This window comes from Sminthopsis crassicaudata, chromosome 3, assembly GCF_048593235.1.
Source record: "Sminthopsis crassicaudata isolate SCR6 chromosome 3, ASM4859323v1, whole genome shotgun sequence".
NCBI classification, from domain to species: Eukaryota; Metazoa; Chordata; class Mammalia; order Dasyuromorphia; family Dasyuridae; genus Sminthopsis; species Sminthopsis crassicaudata.
In genome coordinates, this window is record NC_133619.1 from 557780664 (window position 1) to 557803594 (window position 22931).

Genomic DNA, 22931 nt, shown 5'->3' on the forward strand with positions numbered 1-22931 from the left:
GAAGCGTGAAAGCCTCTTTCAGGAGATGGGATTTAAATGAAGTTTCAGAGGAAGTCAAAAAAAACCAAAAGGGTACAAAGGAGCCAGTATAAAACTAGTATAAAGACAAAGAATGAGAAGAAGAGAGTATTATGTATGGGAAACAAGCAAGAAGACCAGTTGTTACTAATTGTAGAATGCAGATATTGGAGTCAGGTGTAAATGCCAAATAGGTGATTTTATATTGATCTTGGAAGGGATCAATTGGACTTTTTTGAGTCAGGAAATTACACAGTCAGATCTATGGTTGAGAAAGATCACTCTGGATGTGGACTGTAGGATGAATTGGAATGATGAGAGAATTGAGATAGTCAGTAAACATCTATGTGCCTGGTACTGTGTTAAGTGCTGAGGACCAGACACCCTTCACCCACGCATCCCCCAATGAATAAATAAACAAATAAATGATAGAAAAGACAGTCTACCCACTAGGAGGTTACAGTCTAATAGGGGAAAACAGCACTTTAAAGGAAGCTGACAAGAGCAGGGGGAAGGAAAGGTAGAATCCAAAGGTGTTTAAAGGCTGGGAAATGAAGAGATGATTGACATGAGTGCCCTCTTTAAATGGAAGTTTTGGGAAGAGCTCTCTGCTCTGATCTGAGAGAGGGAGGAGCCTGAGGGAAACAACATTTACCTTAATATTTGGTGAGGAAATATAAAGGAATTTGCTTTATTTATTTATTTATTTTTACAGTAGTGATTATATATTTTCTTTCATGATTTCTTGCTTATATCAAATACAATAGTAAGAGCAATTGGATTAGTTCTTATGTCACTTTAAAATATTTATGTAATATGAAAACAGGTATATGTGTGTGCATGTGCATATAGCTAAAAAGACATACTACACATTACATGCATATGCATACAATCCACATGGGGTGATTAGGAATAGTGGAGTAGTTTAGATTGGTAATGAAGTAGTTAGACAAAAGGAATTTAAATTAGAGTTTCATTATACAGATTACCTTGATTTTACATGGTGAGAATAGGCATTAATGCCTATTAAATAAACCAAGATGGTGAGAGAATTTTCTTGTGAAAAGTGTTATGTTACGTTTCAAGGATATGTACACACATACACAAATACCATACATATATACATACTAATATTATAGTCTAACTCTCATTCTATATAAACACTCAGAATTTAGATGTTATAGGGTAAATATTTTTTAGTCTTAGAGGTTTTTAGTAGTAAAGTGAGGTATTCTTGGTATTTTTCCCCATTGTCTGTGTGAAAAATCTGCAGCTCAGAGAGGTCAGTGTCTGAGGTAGGATTTGAAAATCTCTAAATCTACCATTCAGTATATTATACCACCTAGTTTTGATCCTCAAATAACTGTCAATATTCAATTTAAATATAACTAAACATGATATGCACAAGTAAACACTGAACTAATTACAGACCGACAAACATCATATCAAAAGAATCATTGTATTTTTCAGACAAGAGTCTAGACAGAAAGCAGAAATTTCACACATAGCTAGTATTTTGTATTTCTGTTTCCGATTACTAGATCAGGAAATTATAGATTGATTACACAGCAATTTTATGTTGAAAATTATAAAAATCAACTCTACTTTACTTACCCTATCCTAGCTTTAGGTAAATATTTTCATAGTTAAGAACAGGAACATTATGGTAATTATTGGTGAGAAAACTTGGATTTATTTATTGCAGTAAATTCAGATTGTTACTCATACTTAGGAATCATTCTCTACAGGTTAGTTTCTTTTATTGTGATCATTCATATTAGAAACATTCAAAAATATAAAAGATGAAATAAGTCTCTGAATAAAAATAAGAACAAATGCTCTATATTTATATTGAACTCACTGAAAAAATAGATCCACACAAGAAGAGAGTTCATCCCACATTATGAGAGAATTCAGTACCCACATCAGAGTTCACTACAATAGACTTTTTTGTTCTTTAGGCAGAAACTTTGCACAGTTGTTCATTATTTCTGTAACAGTTTTGGATTCCAGATGTTTAGAAATTGTATAGAACAGTTTCCTAAAAATGTCTCTTTGGTTAATTTTGTGATTATTTTATCAATGAAAGTATAATGAATAAGACATTGTCATAAAAATAGATTTTTTTTTTTTTGGTTCATCTAAGTCAATGATTCTTAACCTGGCATTCATAATCTTTCTTTTAAAAAAATTATTTTTATAAAATGCATTTCAAACTTATTTCCCATGTGATCCTATATATTTTACTTATATTCTTGAAAATGGGTTCTCATAGGCTTAACCAGATATCCATAGAAGTCCATGACACAAAAATGATTGAGAATCTCCTGGTCTAAATTCTTTTTCCCCCACATCATTTTTTTCATTTCTTCTAAAAGGTGACATGACATCATGGCATAAAATAGTTGTTTATGCTCATTTAAATTATATTTCTAAATTCTAATCAGTAAGTTTTAAAAAAATCAGAATTTGATTTTTAAATTGGGAATTTGTTTAGATTTAAATTCTGAGCCTAGCTGCTTAGAATTTTAGTATTTTTAAATACGCTGCTTCCTTTGTAAACAAGGTTGCACAGTGGTTAAATCTCCTAGTCCTAGAGTCAGAAGGCCACACAGTACTAATTTGATTTCTCACTCTAGCAAGTCACTTAACCTCTATCTAATTTACTTAGTTTCCTCAGCTGTAAGGTAATGATAATAATAGCACCCACTTTTCAGGATACTTGTAAAAATCAAACAAGATAATGTGCTTTTCATATAGAGCCTTTCATATAGTAGGTATTATATAAATATATAAATACTTATCCTCTTCTCCTTTCCTTCTGCTCCCTTTGTTCCTTACCTAATGTTTTTCAGCCATATCTTTTTAATTTTTAATTTTTTTATTATAACTTTTTATTTACAAGATATATCCATGGGTGATTTTTTCAGCATTGACAAATGCAAAACCTTTTTTTCCAACTTTTCCCTTTTCTCCCCCCCTTCCCCCAGATGGCAGGTTGACCAATACATGTTAAATATGTTAAAGTATAAGTTAAATACAATATATGTATACATGTCCATACAGTTATTTTCAGCCATATCTTTTCCAACTATTCAATTTTAGGGTAGTTCCTTGTCTATTTGCAGTATCTTTCCATGACATACAAAATATATGTGCGCACAAACATGACAAATAAATTAAGTAAGCTTCTGTTCCAGTTGTATCTTGTATTTTACAATATAGGAATAGGATTAGGGACTAGACCAATGACTTCATCCATGAATGATAGATCCATATTTTATAGATAGATAACCTTGCCCTGAATAAAGAAGCAATTTGCTTGAAATTAAATATTCAGCCAGAGTCAAGACTAACAGAAAAGTCCTAGAACTTTGACTATGCGTTCAATTTATCTACATGTATCTTTCTATCTATCTATATATATATTTTGTGTGTGCTTGTGTATATGTGTGTGTGTATGTGTGTGTATATATATATATATATATTTTTTTTTTTTTTTTTTTAAATAAAGCTAGATGATGTATCTGATATCATTGGAGGAAAAGTTTTGCCTTTTTTCCTTTTTAAGTTACATTATGTTCAAAGAGGTAACACAGAACATAACACAGTATATTATTCTGTCATGTCACATCAAATAGAACATGACAGAACAGATTTATAAAAACATACACATTTCGTTTGGAGCCAGATGACTGTTATCAATTTGGAAACACATATTCAAACCATCTGCTTACAGTTTTAAGTTCTTGGATAACTTGCTCACCCACATCTCTAAAAAGAGGTAGCATTCTCTGTATCTCTTAATACCATTGCCTAATTTCCACACAGCTTCCATATGTAATACATATTTCAAATGGGCTGAATCAAAAGAGATCGTGACATTTACTAAATCTGTAAAACAAGTTGATTTCATTAACCATTAACAACTAACAGCTTTAGCTAACAAATTATGCTTCCTGTGTCTGACATTATTGGAATATATACAACATAGTTGTTCACACTTAGGGAAATCACTAGATTTTCAATGAAAGTGTCACTTAATTTGCAAATCAGTCGGTGATGTTTGTGTGCTGGTGAGTTATATATACATTTTATACACACACACATATACAAAAAAAAATTCCTAATTGCTTATGATCTAGCATTTCTGGCATTGTTGAATCATGGTTTGAAATTTTTTCATTATTCTTAGGAAGTGAGAATTTTTAGTCATTGACAAAGCATTCTTGCATTCTGTTAAAATTTTATTATGCAACTGCCATGAATGGAGCATTGTGATAGGTTCTGGGGTAGATACATAATACATTCCTATATTTGTTTAAATACTTTGAGGATCTGTGATTTTATAGTTGTATTTCTTCCAACAATTCAGGTCAAATCACACCTCTCAGATATAGAGGTAGATATTAGTAGGTAGATATTTTTGGAAAAAACCTCATCAACATAGCGTCAAGTTGTTGATGTTTTTCTTTGAAGTTGCTAGCTAAGTTTGTTCTTGGACATCAGATAGATATTGTGTCACCAGGCATATGTGAATGCCCTACCAGAAGACATTCTTCTTAGATAGTTAAAATCAGGGTTATCTCCATGCTACTATGAGATTTTTAGACTAAGAGTGTATTAGAATACTCTTAAAATTTTTTTACAATGTATTATTTGATTTGTAAAGTAGAATAATGGTCTTTGTCATTTTTCTGTATTGGATGAATGCTGTAAAAATTAGGAAATGATTGTAAAGCATTTTATAAAAAGCTGTATAGAGGTGCAGAATTAATTTTCTTTTTCTGTCCTTAGTCATGTCTCCTAAGAATAGTGTTAGGTTGATCAGGAGTTTAAGTTGTTTGCAAATAGATTATCTTAGAATAGAAGTAGAAACATTAATTTCACAGTAGCTAAATGCAGAGGCAAATAGTAGATAAAATCTTTTCTATGGGGTCAGGAAGACTTAGATTCAAATTTTCTATCTTACTACCTGTCCTCATTGTAAGTTCAAGTGGGTCACTTAACTTCCCAGTGCCCTGGACTACTCTGTCAGTTATATTGAGATGGTAAGCTAAAGGGATATATATTAGGAAATGTAGATAGTATTAAAAAAAAAAAAGATAACAATCAAAATATATTTTTACAAAAATATAGAATCCTTAATCCTATGTAGGAATGTTCACATTTTAAAACAAAATGATTTGTCTTTTTTAAATGTATTATAAGTTTAAGTTAAATAACACTATCATAGTTATCCCATGTATACCATTAGACTTTCCAGAGAGCCATCCCACATAAGAAATGGTAGTTTTAGAGAGGAAAGAACAGTCAGCAGGACTGATGATTACATTGAAAAAAATCTGAAAATGTATAGAATGTGTGGATCTCCCACTTCTATGAGGGGGCAGTATAGGTAGATTGGGGAATAATGTCTCATATCTCTTCATTCAAGTCTGGCTGGATTTTTGTAATTTTGTTACATTGAACTTTTGGGATTTTGGGGGTGTCATTCTTTTCATTTACATTATAGTTACTGTGTATAGTAATTTCTTAGCTCTATTTTGTCCTACAATAGTTCATGGAAGTCTTTTCTATGCTTTTCTCTATTCATTACATAAATTGTTTCTTATGGTGCAGTGGGCAACTGGGCCTACAGTTGGGAGGACTTGAGTTCAAATATGGCCTCATATACTCATAAGCTGCATGACCCTGGTAAAGTCACTTAACTCATGATTGCCTCAGTCAGTTTCCTCAATTGCAAATGAGAATAATAGCATTTAACTCCCACAGCTGTGAGGATCAAATGAAATAATTGTTGAATACTTACCATTATTCTTGTCACATAGTAATTGCTATCTAAAGGTTAGCTATCATTATTCTTATTTTTATCTAATATCCTATTATATTAACATACTATGATTTGTTTAGCCATCCCCCAGTTGAGGGACAAGTATTTTGTTTCTAATTCTTTGCTATTAAAAATAGTGTTGCTATATTTCGATGTATATGGAGACTTTCTTCTTATCAATGACTTCTTTGGGGTGTAAGCCCAGTAATGTAGCCTTTGGTTCAGAAGATATGAACATTTTAGATACATTGTTTGCATAATTCCAAATTGTTTTCCAAATGGTTGTATCATTTTATAACTTTACTAACACTGTACTGTTCTTGGCTCTCCCACAACCCTTCCAACATTGACAACTGTTGTGCCGTGTTTTCTAGAGCCCCTAAGTTGGGGTAACAAAACATACGGTGCTTTCTAGACCCCCCATGCTGGGATGATTAAAACTGTTTTAATGGAGAAGTGAGGCGGGACTTCTAAGGATGGTGAAAAAACCAAAACAACACTCGGCATGCACTAAGTATATACTGGGACCACAGAAACAACTTGCTATTATATGTAGTTTGCCACTTGGTATCATTCTTCCACCTGGTATCACTGCTTCAATCACAATATAGGTTGTCACCGGCCCCTGATTTCTCAGGAAGGCTGAGAGCCCTTAGGGAAGATGGGGAGCGGAACCAGACATTATTAGCAGCTTCCCTCTGGGCTGAATGGTCTCATCCCTCACCCAGAGTTCCCCCTCTGTGACCCTCTACAGATAACTGCCATTGTTGGCAATTTGCAGATGAAACTTGGTGGCAAAACTTTTTGATTCTCATTTATCTAATTAATGATTTTATATCACATTCATTTCTTATTCTTCCCCTTTTTTCCATTCGTGAATCATGCAATAGTGAATTAGAAAAAGAAAAAAAAAAATCAGTTCGCCAAAATTAATGAATACGCTGATTGTCATAGTTTGTGGAATATTTCATATCTCTAGTCTCTCACTTCTGTAAATGGAGGGATAGTGGTGTATTCCAGAGCCAACTTTTTTTTTTTTTTTTTAAATCACTGCTTCTGTTGTTGATACTGTTTTTCTAGTTCTGCTTACTTTACTGTGTATATTATTTTAAGTTTTCTCATCCTTTTTGAATGCTTTATAATTGTACTTTTATGGCTTAGTAATATTTCATTCTGTTCAGTTACCAGAATTTGTTGTTACCTCCCCCTTGATGGATACTAACTTATTCCTGTTTTTTTGTTACTAGAGAAAAATATTGTTTTTAGATATACATGGGTTCTTTCTGTCTTTAACTACTTCATGGAATATGCCTCCAAGTGGGATCTTTGGGCCAAAAGTATAATAGTTATAGTCACTTTTTAAAAAAGAATAATTTCTAGTGGCTTTCCTGAGTAGGTGGGACAAATTACAATGCCACCAATAATTTTTTATTCTTTTAATACTTTCTAGAGCCCCTGAAACATTGACTATTTCTATCTTTTGTTATTTTTGCCAGTCTGCTTATTGTGAGGTGAAATCTTAGATTTATTTTGATTTTGATTTTTATTAATATTGATTTACAACATTCTTTCAGAATGTGAAAATTGAAATTCTTTTGATAACTTTATTCATATTCTTTAACTACTTATCCATTGGGGATAGGTTTTATTCTTAGATATTTATATTAATACCCCATGTATTACAAAAATTCGATCCTTTTCAAATATATTTGATGAAAAGATTTTTCTTTTTAGCTGCATTGTGTTTGCTTATGCAAACCCTTTTCAGTTTCATTTAGATGTTTTGTTTTTTGTGATATCCCTACCGTGGCATTTTCTCTGTGTTCTGTGTTTGGAATGGTCTTCTTTCTTAACTTTGCTCTAACTTCATTGGCTTTTTTTTTTTTTTTTTAATTTTCATTCTGGACATATTCTTTTTTTTTTAATTTTTAAAATTAATTTTATAATTATAACATTTTTTGACAGTACATATGCATAGGTAATTTTTTACAAGATTATCCCTTGTACTTCCTTCTGTTCCGAATTTTCCCCTCCTTCCCTCCACCCCCTCCCCTAGATGGCAGACATTCCCATACATATTAAATATGTTATAGTATATCCTAGGTACAATATATATGTGCAGAACCGAATTTTGTTGTTTTTGTTGCTGTTACACAGGAAGAATTGGATTCAGAAGGTAAAAATAACCTGGGGAGAAAAACAAAAAATGCTAATAATTTACACTCATTTCCCAGTGTTCCTTCTCTGGGTGTAGCTGATTCTGTCCATCACTGATCAATTGGAATTGGATTAGCTCTTCTCTATGTTGAAGATATCCACTTCCATCAGAATACATCCTCATACAGTATCATTGTTGAAGTGTATAATGATCCCCTAGTTCTGCTCATTTCACTCAGCATCAGTTGATGTAAGTCTCTCCAAGCCTCTCTGTATTCCTCCTGCTGGTCATTTCTTACAGAATAATAATATTCCATAACATTCATATACCATAATTTACCCAACCATTCTCCAATTGATGGGTATCCATTCATTTTCCAGTTTCTAGCCACTACAAAAAGGGCTGCCACAAACATTTTGAAACATACAAGTCCCTTTCCCTTCTATAAGCCCAGTAGTAGCACTGCTGGATCAAAGGGTATGCACAGTTTGATAACTTTTTGGGCATAATTCCAGATTACTCTCCAGAATGGTTGGATTGTTTCACAACTCCACCATTAATGCATCAGTGTTCCAGTTTTCCCACATCCCCTCCAACATTCATCATTATTTTTTCCTGTCATCTTAGCCAATCTGACAGGTGTGTAGTGGTATCTCAGAGTTGTCTTAATTTGCATCAATCAATGGTGATTTGGAACACTCTTTCATATGAGTGGAAATAGTTTCAATTTCATCATCTGAAAATTGTCTGTTCATATCCTTTGACCATTTATCAATTGGAGAATGGCTTGATTTCTTATAAATTAGAGTCAATTCTCTGTATATTTTGGAGATGAGGCCTTTATCAGAACCTTTAACTGTAAAAATGTTTTCCCAATTCGTTATTTCCCTTCTAATCTTGTTTGCATTAATTTTGTTTGTACAGAAACTTTTTAATTTGATGTAACTGAAATTTTCTATTTTGTGATCAATAATGATCTCTAGTTTTCTGGTCGCAAATTCCTTCCTCCCAATGGCTTTTTTTTTTTTTTTTTAAACCCCATTAAAATCTAATCTTTTAAGAAAAGACTTTCCCAACTCCTCTTAATTCTGTTATCTTTCTATTGTTAGTTATTTCCTATTTATCCTTTATATAATTTGTTTTGTATGTTTTGTATCTGTATGTTGACTTACCCATTTGGATTATAAGCTTCTTGAGAGGAGGGACTATCTTTTGCCACTTTTGTATTCCCATTGCTTAACAGTAGGCTATTAATGAATGTTAATTGATTGATTGGATTTCCTCCACATTCTTAGTTGTGAAAAGTTTTTCCTTAATTTGTGTTTAATTAAGTGGTCTGTTATATTTGAATATGCATTTTGAATTTATTGAGTATACTGTGTAAAGTGTTGGTCTAAATTAATTTTTTTTTCTTTTTCTTTTTTTTTTTTGCTAGATTGCTTCCTGGTTTTCCCAGTGCAAGAAGTTCTTGCCTAATTAATTTATATTCTTAGAGTTACTGATTACTTAGTTATTGAGATATCCCCCACACTTGATTCTTGCTTATGAGATATTTTTCACTAATTTACTTGATTTTAACCCACTTCCAAATAATTTTATATTTATGTTGTATTTTGAGTTTTGTTCATTTTTTTTTTTTTTGAGGAAATTGGAGTTATGCAGCTAGTTAGTAAGGCTAAATTTGAACTGAGATCCCCTTTACTCCAAGACTGGTACGTTATCCACTGTGCCACCTAGCTGCTGATCCCTATTCATCTTTTACATAAAATATATTACTTAGATGAGTAAAACCACTTCATTTATTTTTTAGTATGGAAATTTTTATAGATAACCAATAGCTAATTTTTTGTTAATGAGATCATTTTTCATTTATGTTTTACCATTCTGAAATTTGTAAATTTACAAATGTAATAATAACAAGTATATCAATCATGTTCATTAATAATTTTAATAATAAACTAAACTAATCCTTTAATATAGTGGATTTAGGAAAATGGAACAATTTAAAGTATAATAAAATACATTTCTTTTTCTTCATAAAACTATATGATGGCCATGCTTTGCTGGTTTTGTGATTGTGGCAAAACAATATGTTGATAATTGGTACATTTCTTTTGATAGAGATTATATCCTTGTTTCTTGCAAAAAACAAACACTTCAAAAAAACTTAGAAAGGTGTTCATTATTCTATTTAGTAATTTATGTTTTAGTTAAAATAGTCCATTTCTTGTTTTCTTTACAATCTTATCTGATGTCTTGCCTCTGTGTGCATCAGCACATATTGTTCCTGATACCTGGAATGGTCTTCCTTTTCACTTTCATGTCTGAAAATGCTTAGCTTTCTTCAAATCCCATCTTAAGTTGGCATCTTCCTGATTTTCTCAAGTTTCTTGTTTCTGGTACCCCAAGTTAGTTTTTTATTGATTTGCCATATATTTTGTATGTTATCTGGGTATATATATATATATATATATATATATATATATTTTTTTTTTTTTTTTTTTTTTTTTTTTTGCTGATCTATTATAAACTCCTTGAGGTCAGGGACTATTTGGTATAGTGCTTATTATATAATCTGTTGCTTATAGTAGGTGCTTGGTGAATGAACTAGTCAATGACTCTTTCCTGTTGGTTTTGTGCAGTGATTTCATTTAAAAGATCATAGTTTTACATGATACTTTAGATTTCATTATAGAAATATAAAAGAATAAAGTGGTAAAATGTAAGAAAGTTAAACTTTTTGTGGCTAATCTAATTCTGATAATATGTCTATTGCAAGGTAGCATTTGGCTGCCTCTATTGACAGTGATTTAAACTTTTATTACAGGATTACCAAAAATGTATGGTAAAAATAAACATTATTTTCATATAACTTTTGAAATAATTGTATCTTAATAAAATATCTTTTACACTGTACTTGTACTGAAAAAAGCCTAATTTTTCTTTGATGATGTACTACTTTCCTTTTATTTAAAAATCTCATTCCAGTTAACAGAATTCTTGATAGATGAACTTTTGTCGTAATTTATCTACAATTTTTTTTTTTTGGTTAAATTAGCCCCTTTCAAATTTTTTTCAATGCCATAGTACATCAAAGGCAATATGACAATTTAAAAAGTAGCAAGGATTAGTTTATTGAAATTAAACTTTGGATTAACAAAGTAATGGAATTACTGGGCAACAAAAATAATAATCAGCTTAATATATCTGACTACTCCTAATCAAAGGCTTTCTATGTGGAAATAATATATTTCACAAAAGGCAGTTTCTGCATTTCTTTTTTCTTTTTACCTCCCTCAATGATGTTATTTTTTTAGGGAGCATATTTCAATCAGTCGGGACCTTCTGGATGTTTTCTTAATTTCCTTTCTCTCATTTTAGCTAGAAGCTATATAGCATTAATTTTGTTACTGGTGATAAATGTGGCTTGACAGTAAAGTTTCAACCAAGAAATTTTTGATTCTAGGTTTACAAGAGCCAAGAATTAGCCTTGTATATCAGTATGTCTTTTACATCTCACAGAACTTGTATAAGAATAAATATATATATAGGAAACATCTGACTTAGATGAAAAGAAAGTTGCACAACCTATTGATTTTCTATAGAAATAGTTTCCTGAAAACATTCTTCATCAGAACTGATGGGCATAAAAGATTGAGTGAAGTGTTTGGTTTCTCATCTTTTGAGATAGTGAAGAATTCATATATTCAATATATTCAGATTCAATATATTAAATTCAATTTAGCAAACATTTAAATATTATATAAGATAACATGACATGGCTTTTAAAATAATGTCTGTAGGATTATAAAAGCTATAATTGATATGAACTCTTGTGAAATGGCTAATTCATTCAGGCAATTTCATCTGGTATTGACTTAAGTATCTAATACTGAGGAAGATAAAAAGATAAATGAGATGTTATCTTAAGCGAATGTTTAACAGTGTATCTGAGTTATATATATATATATATATATATATATATATATATATATATATATACATGACACAGGAACAAATAATAGAACCTTTGAAGTGCTTAAAGGAGCTACAAAATAAATTCATGTTCTTAGGAGGAAAAGATGATTTGAGCATCCGGCTTAATCACAGAATAACAGATTGTTGAAGCTTCAGAGATCATCTGGTTGGGAGATAGCATGGTACAATAGAAAGTGCTCAGCTTTTTTGGAATTGGAAATCTGAGTTTCAGTATTGGTTCTGATATTTATAGTGCTGTAAGTAAATTAATTAATCTCTCCAAATCTCAGTTTTCCCCTTCAAAGACTGGAATAATATTACTTGTAAGATTATTCAGAGAAAAGCCACTTTGCAAAACACAAATTGCTATATAAATATTAATCTTATTGATGTGAACTACTTAGTGCATTTCTCTAAGCATTCATTTGAGGAATCTCAGTCCATGTAAGAAGGCAATGTGATATAATAGTAAACAGAGCAATAGACTTTGAAACTCAGAGACCTCAGTATAAAGCTCAAATTAAGTGACTCATATAAGATCTTCTGATCTCCTGGATTCCTGATATTAACTAAGTAATGACTGTATTTATTTTGCATGTATTTTTAAACCTAATTCTCTCTTTATATATTGTGCCTTCCTAGAAGAATTTAAAAGTTACTTGAAGTTAGGGCAATTATGTTTTATCTTTGCATGTAGTATAGAGTCTAGCTTATATTAATTTGTTTAAGAAAATAAAATGAATATATGTAGAAACTTTAGATCTGGAGACTTGGTACCCAGCAGTTATCGATTTTTGTGTCCTCAAAAATCACTTTAGCAGAGACCAGTGAAAGCCAGTAAAAAAAGATTCTCTTCTTGTGAAGGAGAGGTCTATTTTTGAGATTCAGCCCTAGGGAAACTGCCATATAAAGAGAAGGAGGAAAAAAAGTGAGTGATAATAGAATATAAAGAAAAATGACTGAAATGACCAGTGATCTTAAGAAGAAGAAAACTTGGTTAAAGATTTTGAGTTGATGCAGGCAAACCAAAAGGGAAAATATTGATAAAAAGGGAATATGGGTTCCAAATTATCTATATGAATCCAAGCATCTTTAAATCAATATTATAGGACAAAGGAAAATGAATAAGGCTAGTTTCTAGCAGACCTTGAAAAGAGGATGGAACCATAGCAAATATTACTGAATGACTTAATTGAGAAATTAAGAATTATGAAAGTAGTATTTGTAGATTGTTAGCAGAACAGGAATACTTGGTGATCTTCACCAAAGAAACAAGAGGTAATAACTAATTGAGAATACAAATATATTGGATAATTTTGAAGAAGAAAAGCAAAAAGAAATGACATTAAAGAAAATCTTTTTTCAAGTAAAATATTGATCAAAGACAGTGTGTTTTGGGACAACTTTAGGACTTATAAGTTTTCTAAAACCCTAAATATCCCAATGCAAAGAATAATAATAATTAAAAAAAAAACTAGCAAAAACAGAAAACAAATTTATCTCAGGAAAAAAGGGGAAAATAGGACTAAAAAAGAGAAAGATACTTTTAGGTGTCTTAGCAACAATGATAAGATAGCAAAGAATCCATTAAGAGATATCTTTCTAAAAGTAGAAAACTAAGTGGCGCCAAGGTGGTGGAGAGTAGACAGAACTTTGCCTGAGCTCTTTCTGGATTCCCTCAGAATCTAAATCAAACCTTGAATGGATTTTTGGAGTGACAGAAGCCACAAATCTTTGGAGTCTAATAATTTTCTAGCATAAGATATCTTGGGAGGACTTCAGGAAAGGTCTGTCTCAGTTGGGCATGGGGGAAATGCAGCTCAGTATAGGGGTGGAGGGGAGGCCCAGAATGAAGAGGCCTAGTACAGTGAATCTAGTGGGAGACTCAGCCAAAATACAATACCATTGGCTACTGTTTCCTGGTTCAGAAAGTCAGTGGATTAGCAACAAGTCTATGTGCAACTATAGAAGGCAAATAGTGAGCTCATGAACCCCAGTATAACAGGTGAGACTTAGCCAGGCTCATCCAGTGTAATGGGAAGCCTGCAGCCCCACCAGCCCCAGAGCAGATAATGAGGAGAAACCCTTGTTGCTTTGTAGAGGAAGCTTGGAACAGTCACCTCTGTGTCCTAGGAACAGATCTCAAAGTTTAAAAATGAACAAAAAACCAAAACAAAACAAAATAAAAAAAACTCTGATAGTTACTATGGAGACAGGGAAGAACAAAACAGAAACCCAGAAGAGGATAGAGAAGGCAAAACTCTTCCAAGTGAAGCCTCAAAGATGGATATGAACAGGTCTCAAGCTCAAAAGGCTCTCTTAGAAGAGTTGAAAAAGGATCAACTGAAGATACTTGAAAAATCGAATTGGCAAAATGGAAAAAGAGAACAGCTTCTTAAAAAAATGGTGAAATAGAAAAGAAAATCCAATGAACAAAACAACTTCTTTAAAAGTACAATTGGCCAAATGCAAAAAAGAAGTAAAAAAGCTAACTGAAGAAAATAATTTACTAAAAATTAGAATTGGACAAATAGAAGTGAATATTCAGTGAGACACTAAGAGTGCATCAAATAAAACCAAAAAACTAACTAAATAAATAAAAAACAAAAAAGAAGAAGAAGAAAATGTAAAATCTTATTGGGGAAAAAAATGACTTGGAAAATAAATCCAGGAATGGCAATCTATTAGATTACTTGAAAACCACTATGAAAAAAAAAAAAAAAAAAAAAAAAAGCCTGGACAACATCTTTGAAGAAACCATCAAGGAAAACTGCCCTGACAACTTAGAATCAGAGGGTAAAATAGTCATTAAAAGAATCCACCAATTACCTCCTAAAAGAGATCTCAAGATGAAAACTCCAAGCTAAATATCAGAATTATCAGATGAAGGGGAAAATAGTTCAAGCAGCCAGAAAGAAACATCTTAAAAATTGAGGAGCCACAATCGGGACTAACCAGGACCTGGCAATTTCCACTTTAAAGGATTGAAGGGCCTGGAAGAAGATATTTTCAAAGGCAAAGGAGTTTGGAATACAACCAAGAATCAATTACCCAGCAAAAATAAGCATTGTCTTTTAAGGGAAAAGATGGACATTCAATGAAATAGGGGATTTTTAATCAGTTTTTTATAAAAAGACCAGAGATGAACAGAAAATTTGATCACCTATACAAGACCCAAGAGAAGCACTAAAAGAGAAGAAAAAAAATATATATGTTTTTTTTAAAGGTTAAAAAGTTTACATCACTGCATGGAAAGATAAATGTAATAACTCTTGAGAATTGTACCTTTGGGTAATTAGAAGGAGTATACTTAGTTTATCCTAATGTGATGATATAAAAAAGAAATCTAGGATAGAAAAGGAATTGTACTTGGAGAAGAGAAAGGAGAGGTTAAGTGAGATCACATGAACAGGCAAAAAGACCTATTGTAGTCGAGAGAATAAAAAGAGAGGGATGAACATTGTTTGAAACTATCTCACCACCAGATTTGGCTCAAAGAGGGAATATCATACATACTTAAGTTTGTTACATCAACTTGTCTCACCCTATGGGGGGGAGTAGGAGGGCAAAAGGGAAAGGATAGGGGGAGGCTAATAGAAGGGAGAATAAGGGGAAAGGGATAGAAATGGGGGCTATAAAAAGGGAGAGTAGATGGAGGGACACGGTGGTCAGAAGCAAAGCACTGGTGAAGAGAGAAAGGATGAAAGAAAAGAAAAAAGTATAACTTGGAAAAAATAGGATGGCGGGAAATATAGAGTTAGTAATTTTAATTGTGAATGTGAATGGGATGAATTGTCCCATAAGATCAAGTTGATAGCAGAGGGGATTAAAAGCCAGAATCCTACAATATGTTGTTTACAAGAAACACATTTGAAGGAGAGAGATAAATGCAGAGTAAAGGTAAAAGGCTAGAGAAGAATCCATTATGCTTCAGCTGAAGTTTTAAAAAAAAAAAAAAAAAAAAAAGCAGAGGCAGCGATTTTTATTTCAGATCAAGCAAAATAATATCAGATCAAGCAAAAATAGATCTAATTAAAAGAGGTAAGGAAGGAAACTACATCTTGCTAATGGGTACTTTAGATAATGAACTAATATCAATATTAAATATATATGTATCAAGTGGTATAACATCCACATTCCTAGAGAAGTTAAGTAAGTTATAATAAGATTTAGATAGCAAAACTATACTAATGGGGAATCTCAGTGACCCTTTGCCTTAAGTAGATAGGTCTAACCACAAAATAAAAATGTAAAAGAGATAAGGAGGTGAATAGAATTTTAAATAGGATTTGATAGGTATGATAGATCTGTGGAGAAAATTGAATGGTGATAGAAAGGAATATACTTTTTTTTCTCAGTGGTACGGCACCTACACAAAAATTGACCATGTATTAGAGCATAAAAACATCACACTCAAGTACAGAAAGGCAGAAATGGTAAATGTATTTCAGATCATGATGCAATAAAAATTACATGTAATTTTCTTTAATTGGGGAAAATGGACCAAAAATTAATTGATAACTAAATAACCTGAAGAATGAGTGGGTAATACAAGTAACCATAGAAACAATCTATAATTTCATCCAAGAAAAGAATGAGACAACATAGCAAAACTTATGGAATACAGCCAAAGTAGTTCCTTGTAAAGGACTGAAACATTGAACAGGTGCATTTGAATGAGACAACTGAGCCTTTTGGATACTGACTATCATAAAAGGTGAAAGCTATACCTCTCAACTTTGTGCCATCTGTAAATTTAATAAACATGCTATTTGGGAAAGTTACTGATATCTTAGAAGGCAGAGCTAAGAAAAGATTAGTTGATAACTCCACTAAAGACGTTTTTTCAAGTTTACAAGAACAGTTAGTGACTATTTCTGGCATATAATACACATTTTATAAATGTTCTGTTTTCATTAGCATAACATATGTTGAAGATACTCTAGAAATCATTTTATCTAAACCTCTAATTTTACATGTGAAGGAACTGAGGCTCAAAGAACATCAGTAATTTATTGAGGTCACACCAGTTATTAGTAAAATTATGATAAAAACAAGTCTTCACAACTGCTAGGAGCAAATACAATTCCCTTAGTAAAGTACTTAAGGCTGTTCACACCTGCCTACAACTTTTCAGGAGTGTTAATGGCTACAACCTTTCCAGGAGTATTAATAGTGTCAGAAAAGTCTTAAGAGCAGATTTTAAGATTTAATAGCTATTAAATAAATAATTCCTTATTTAAATATCAATATTTTTATAATTAAAGAATGATTGATTCAGTATCATCTGAGCTCTAATAGCTAAATAAATATCAAACATGAATACATTAAAACATCACTGAAACTGTTATAGAATACACAGTATTATTCTCTCTTCATGCATTTAGGTCTACTCAAACTCCCTTCTTCATCTCTGCCACTGCCTAGGTTCCTTCAAGGCTATTTTTGGAAAAAAATTAAGGCAGATGAAGGTTAAGTGACTTAGTGTCTAAGGTCACATTTAAACTTAAATCTTCTTGAATTAATGCACAGATAGCATGTTTATTAAATTTATGGGTGGCACAAAGCTGAGAGGTATAGCTATCACATTTTGATGATACAATCCAAAAGGCTTTTTGATAGATTAAAGTTTGAAAGACTAAAGAACTAGCAAGGCTATGTTTATGTTTATGTTTCTTTCAAGTTTATAAGCTGCTAAGGATAAACAAATTATTTAAAAACCAAACAAAATAAGGAACAAGTTCAGCAAAACCAACTGATATTACAATTTTGTCTGGTAGTACTTATAGTATTTCACCTGCATAATCCTCATCTCTGCAAAGAAGAAGAAAGATTCATTTTCTCTTCCCCAGAGCAGAACTTCTTTGTCAGTATTAAGTTTACTTTGATTTTTTGTTGTTGTTTCTATTTCTGTTGTATTCTTTTTTATATTGCTTCACTGGATCTGTTTATTTCATACCACAATACTTCCTATGAGTTTTCCTATATTCTTTGAATTTTTTATATGCATACTTTATTACTGTGCAAGAATAACCAAGTAAATTTTATGTGTCAGGAATTTTTTAGTCATTCCTCAATTGATGAATTAAACATCAGTGTCTTATGATTCTTTGCTAAATGATTTTTATTGATATGTATTTTATGATGAAAAAACTTTATTATATAAAATAAGGTCATATTTTAAAATGTTACTTCTTGTTTTTAATTACAGGCCACAGAAACATTGTTTAGAATGGGAGTAGCGCGAGGAACCATCACAACTTTAAGAAATGGAGAAGTGAGTTCAAACTATTGATTTACTTTGAAATTCTCAGTTTGTTAGATAGAATTTTATTTCTTTCATCAATATTGTGTTACCTCTGATTTCTTTATTTATATATATATATATATATATATATATATATATATATATATATATAAGAAATAGCATGTTCTAATTTGACAAAAAAATAGAAATCAAGGTACTGGGTAAAAATTTGTAAATGTACATAATTCTTATATATATATATAATATATAAATATAAATATATATATTTCAAAATTAGTTTTATTGATATCTTTTTCTTTTTTCCCCCAAATTTATTTTAAAGAAACAGAATAAGCAAAAAGAAAAACAGAAAAGCAATACAAAACAAAATGAAACAAAATAAAAGAGAACAATTATCATGTGCCCAGCAGTACATCAGGGAGGATTCAAAATATATAACAACAAATATCAATTTTTAAAAAGTATATATATTAGTAGAGGAAATTATATTTGCAAGTGTCTGCCTTTACTTCCTTGTAAATTATTCTTTTTTTCTCTGCTGCCTTATTTACTTTATTCTTTTTCCCCCTTTCATTCACACCACCACCACCTAATAGGCTATAGTTAAGAAAAGATATATTTATATATATAAATATACACACACACACAGACACATACACACATATACATGCACACACACACACACATATATATACATACACATATCCTACATCTTTCCTATCCCTGGTAACTTTTTTCTTAAATATTCTGCTCCATAACTTGGCTTGCTATTCCTTAACCTGTCCCCACCCAGGGATCTCCCTTGTCTTCTCCCTCTAATGTTTCTGTGTCTATTCTTCTGCACCTCATTTGTATAATGATTACCATTTATGCCTTTACTCTGCCAGTCTTTCTTTTGAACTTACCTTATTGTTGATGTAAATCTTAAACATAATGTATATTATTTCCAATGAAGAAAAAACCTAAACAATATGTCCATGTTTAAACAGTTCTTGTTGAATTCCTTAAAATTGCTCTTTGAGATTGGCTCTTATATGTTAAATTTTCTGTTAAGTTTGGGTTTGATTGATAGAAAGTCTTGAGAATCTGTAGGTTCGTTGCATGTCCATTTTTCCCCATTCAAAGTTATAGATAATTTTGTTGGATAAGAAATTTTTGACTTCAGACTTGGTTCTTTTGTTTGTAGATATGATTCTAAGACCTGGGTCTTTTATTGTGGCTGCTGATAAGTCTTGTACAATTCTAATTGTAGCTCCAGAATATTTGAATTTTTTTTTCTTGTTTCTTGCAAAATTTTGTCTTTGATCTTGGATTTCAAAATTTGGCTATAATATTGCTATGTGTTTTCCCCAGAGGATCTCTTTGAGGTAGTGATTGGTGGATTTTTTCTATTTTTATTTTTTCCTCATGTTCTCTCACTCCAAGACAGTTTTCTAGGATTATTTCTTGCATTATGGTGACAAGGTTCTTTTTTTGGTCACAACTTTCTGGTGGTCCAGTTATTCTTATATTTTCTCTTCATCTGTTCTCCAGATTTGTTGTTCTTATGAGTTGTTTCACATTTCTGTCTATTTTTCATTCTTTATAATCTGTTTTGTTATTTCTTGGTTTCTCATAGCTTCCCTGGCTTCCTCTTGTCCAATTCTAATTTTCAAAGAATTATTTTCAGCTTTGAGACTCTGTACTCCTTTTCTCATTGATTAACTTTTTTTTTTTCATAATCTTGTTTTTATTTTAATTTTTTTTCTTTAGTTTTTCTTCAGTGTCTCTCATTTTATTTTTGAATTATTTTTTGAGTTCTCTAAACTCTCTCTGGACAGGGACTCATTTCAAATTACTCTTTGAGGTAGAAACTCTTTTTTTTTTTTAATACTAAAATGTCCTCTGAGGATGAATCCCAATCTTCCCTTCTTGCATAATATATTTCAGTGATGGTATTTCTTTCTTTGCTGGCTCATTGGTGTTTTTTTTTTTTTTGTTTTGTTTTAAAATAAGAGATATTACTATAAGCACCTCTAATCCTGGGATGGGGAGATGGTACCTCAAGCTCCCTTCAGCTCTCCCCTCTGATCAGGAGCCCCAAATGAAGAGCTCCATTCTCCTGCAAGCGCTCCCAGCAAGTAGTGCCCACAGCCCTGCTCCTTCTGCACTCACCAGCTGCTGGTTTCTTCTGGTCCAGGGTAGGCTCTTAGCACCAGTCTTCCAACAAAGTGCTTCCTAAACTCAGAGTCCCCAGTCTACAAACTGTCTGGGAGGTGAAAGTTTCTGTGGTTCCTACTGAGGCTCCGGCTACAATCAACTAATCCCAAAGGGTCCCCACTTGATGTTTCTTTGGAGCTAGCCTGGAGGTGTTTGCACTTCAGACAGGTTAATCCCAGCCCCAGGGTCTTTCTTCAGATCTCCTTGTGTTGTATCTGGAGGACCTGGATTCTGTCCCAAGTCTTCTTGGTTTTTCACCTGTGTATGTTTCCTCTCAGGCACAATTTTGTTCTATTGGGGAAAATTGGGAGAGTTTGAAATTTACCAAACCTACCCTTCCATTTTCCCAGAATTCTCCCCCATACCTTTTTTCTTTATACCACCTTAATTTAACCCCAGATTGACTCATCCTTAGTGACAAATAAAAAGTTAAAATAGTGCCTGATATTTGATGGTGTATGTATTTTTCTACCCTCGTAGTCTTCCTTTTACCTCCCTTTTTTTTCTTTTTACTAGGAAAGAAGAGAAGTTGTCTATTTTATTACCTTTCCTTTCAGACATTCATTGATTTTTTTAGTTACTCAGTCTGACTTTCTTTAGTAATTGTTCATTTACATTTTTGTCTGCATAAATATTATTTTACTAGTTGTATTTTTCTATGTATCAGTTCTTGCAAATCTCTTACTTCTCTAAATTACTCATCTTTGATCATTTTTTAAGTCCTAATAGTGCTGTATTGTATTAGGTGCATATGCCATAGTTTTTTTAAGCCATTTTTTACTGCAAAGACTATTGCTATGAGTATTTTGGTATATATTAGACCTTTGTTTTCTTTGATTTTCTTAGAGTATATGTTTGATCGTCAGTTTGAAGAATAATGGACAGTTTTGCAAAGTTCCAAATTAAAATCCAGAATGGCTCATCCCCTAAGTGGATTCTCTCAGAATTGTGTTAGTCTATGTAGTAAAGCTGTATAGCTTTTTCAACAGTCACTGTTTCTATCTTTTAATATAATATGTGTATTGTATGCATAGCTGCCAAAGTAATATTTCTAAAGTGTACATCTGACTGCCATTCTCTTGCTTAGTAAACTCCCCAGCCTGTAAGGCCAAACAGAAACTTGTCTATTTAGCATTTAAAACCTTTCATAGATTGCAATTAGACTGTATTATCTTCCACACACTCTTCTGTCCAGCTAAATTTCTTACTGTTTCTCCCCTAAACTACAATATTTCATTTCCATGCCTTTCCATATGTTTTCTTCTATGCTTTCTTCTATGAATAGATTGTAATTCCTTCTCACCTTGCCTCTAGAATTTCTAGTTTTCCTTCAAAATTCAGCTTAAACATCAACTCTTACATATGACCCTTCCTAATTATCTTAAAAACGAGTTCATTCTTTCCATTTACATTATATTTATTTTGTATATTTTTTATTTTGTTTATTCTTATATGTGTGTATATTGTCTCATACAATATTAGCACATTGAATACAGAAATTTTTATTTCTTTTTTAGTCTCAAAACTTAGTATGGGTTTTGGAATATAGTAAACAATAAATGCTTATTGATCAATTGTTACTGTGTACTGTATAAATATCTATAGATACACTATAGATATATGGATTATATATGTATATATATTCACTTAATAACTATTACTAGAGTTTCCAAAATATGTCCTATCTATTCAGAAGAAATATAAAGTGATTAAATCCATGGTTTTTCTAAGAGGAAGTAATAGTCTAATTGTAATTAGGAACAATTTATTCTTAGTTCTACTGCTTGACTTCCCTTACTTACTTCAAGGTATAGCTCAAATCTTGTTTGGTGGAAGATGTCTTTCCTCATGTTTTTCCCATTCCATTAAATGCATTATCTCTGAGATTACCTCCAGTTTATTTATATTTGTACATAGTTATTAGCATGTTTTTTCCCCCATTAGAATCAAGTATTTGAGGACAGGAATCATTTTCCCCATTGTATCCCTAGTGCTTATTTAGTATCATTTTGGCAGATAGTAAACTCTTAAATGCTTGTTGGCTTGCATAGTAAGGAAAACAAATATGATAGTATAGTATAAATTATAAAGGTCAAGATGACAAAAACAGAATAAGAATGTAATCAAAGTGGATTGAGTGGATCCAAGAAAGACTTTTCTGGAGATTCTGAGTCATAAATGAATAATTATTATAAGGAAAATGTTAAGCATCTTATGTAATATTTTCTGAAGGGCCCACTTTAAGAAATTATTGTCCTAAAAGACAGGGACTGGCTTATTTTGATTTAATGAACAGTAATATTAAAAGTTTCTATTATATAGACTTTACAATATGTACCATAAAGTACATTTTCCAACCTACTTTTTCCCCTGAGTTTTTGTTTTTACTAAAAGTACTAATAAATAGGTTGGAATATATTTTTCTGCCTTTAGCTTCCTTGAAGTATATACTCATAGTGGAATTCACATAGTGGAAG

The 22931-nt window shown here is 31.7% G+C and overlaps 1 protein-coding gene across 2 annotated transcripts in view; it reads left to right on the top strand.

The window, feature by feature from the left end:
* Positions 1 to 22931, top strand: part of TMEM135 (transmembrane protein 135) — a 286760-nt gene that overhangs the window by 85675 nt on the left and 178154 nt on the right. For both annotated transcript variants that reach the window (XM_074304681.1, XM_074304682.1), the window contains exon 5: positions 18199 to 18264. In XM_074304681.1, the coding sequence (XP_074160782.1) occupies positions 18199 to 18264 (66 nt within the window). The remainder of the gene's footprint in view (positions 1 to 18198; positions 18265 to 22931) is intronic.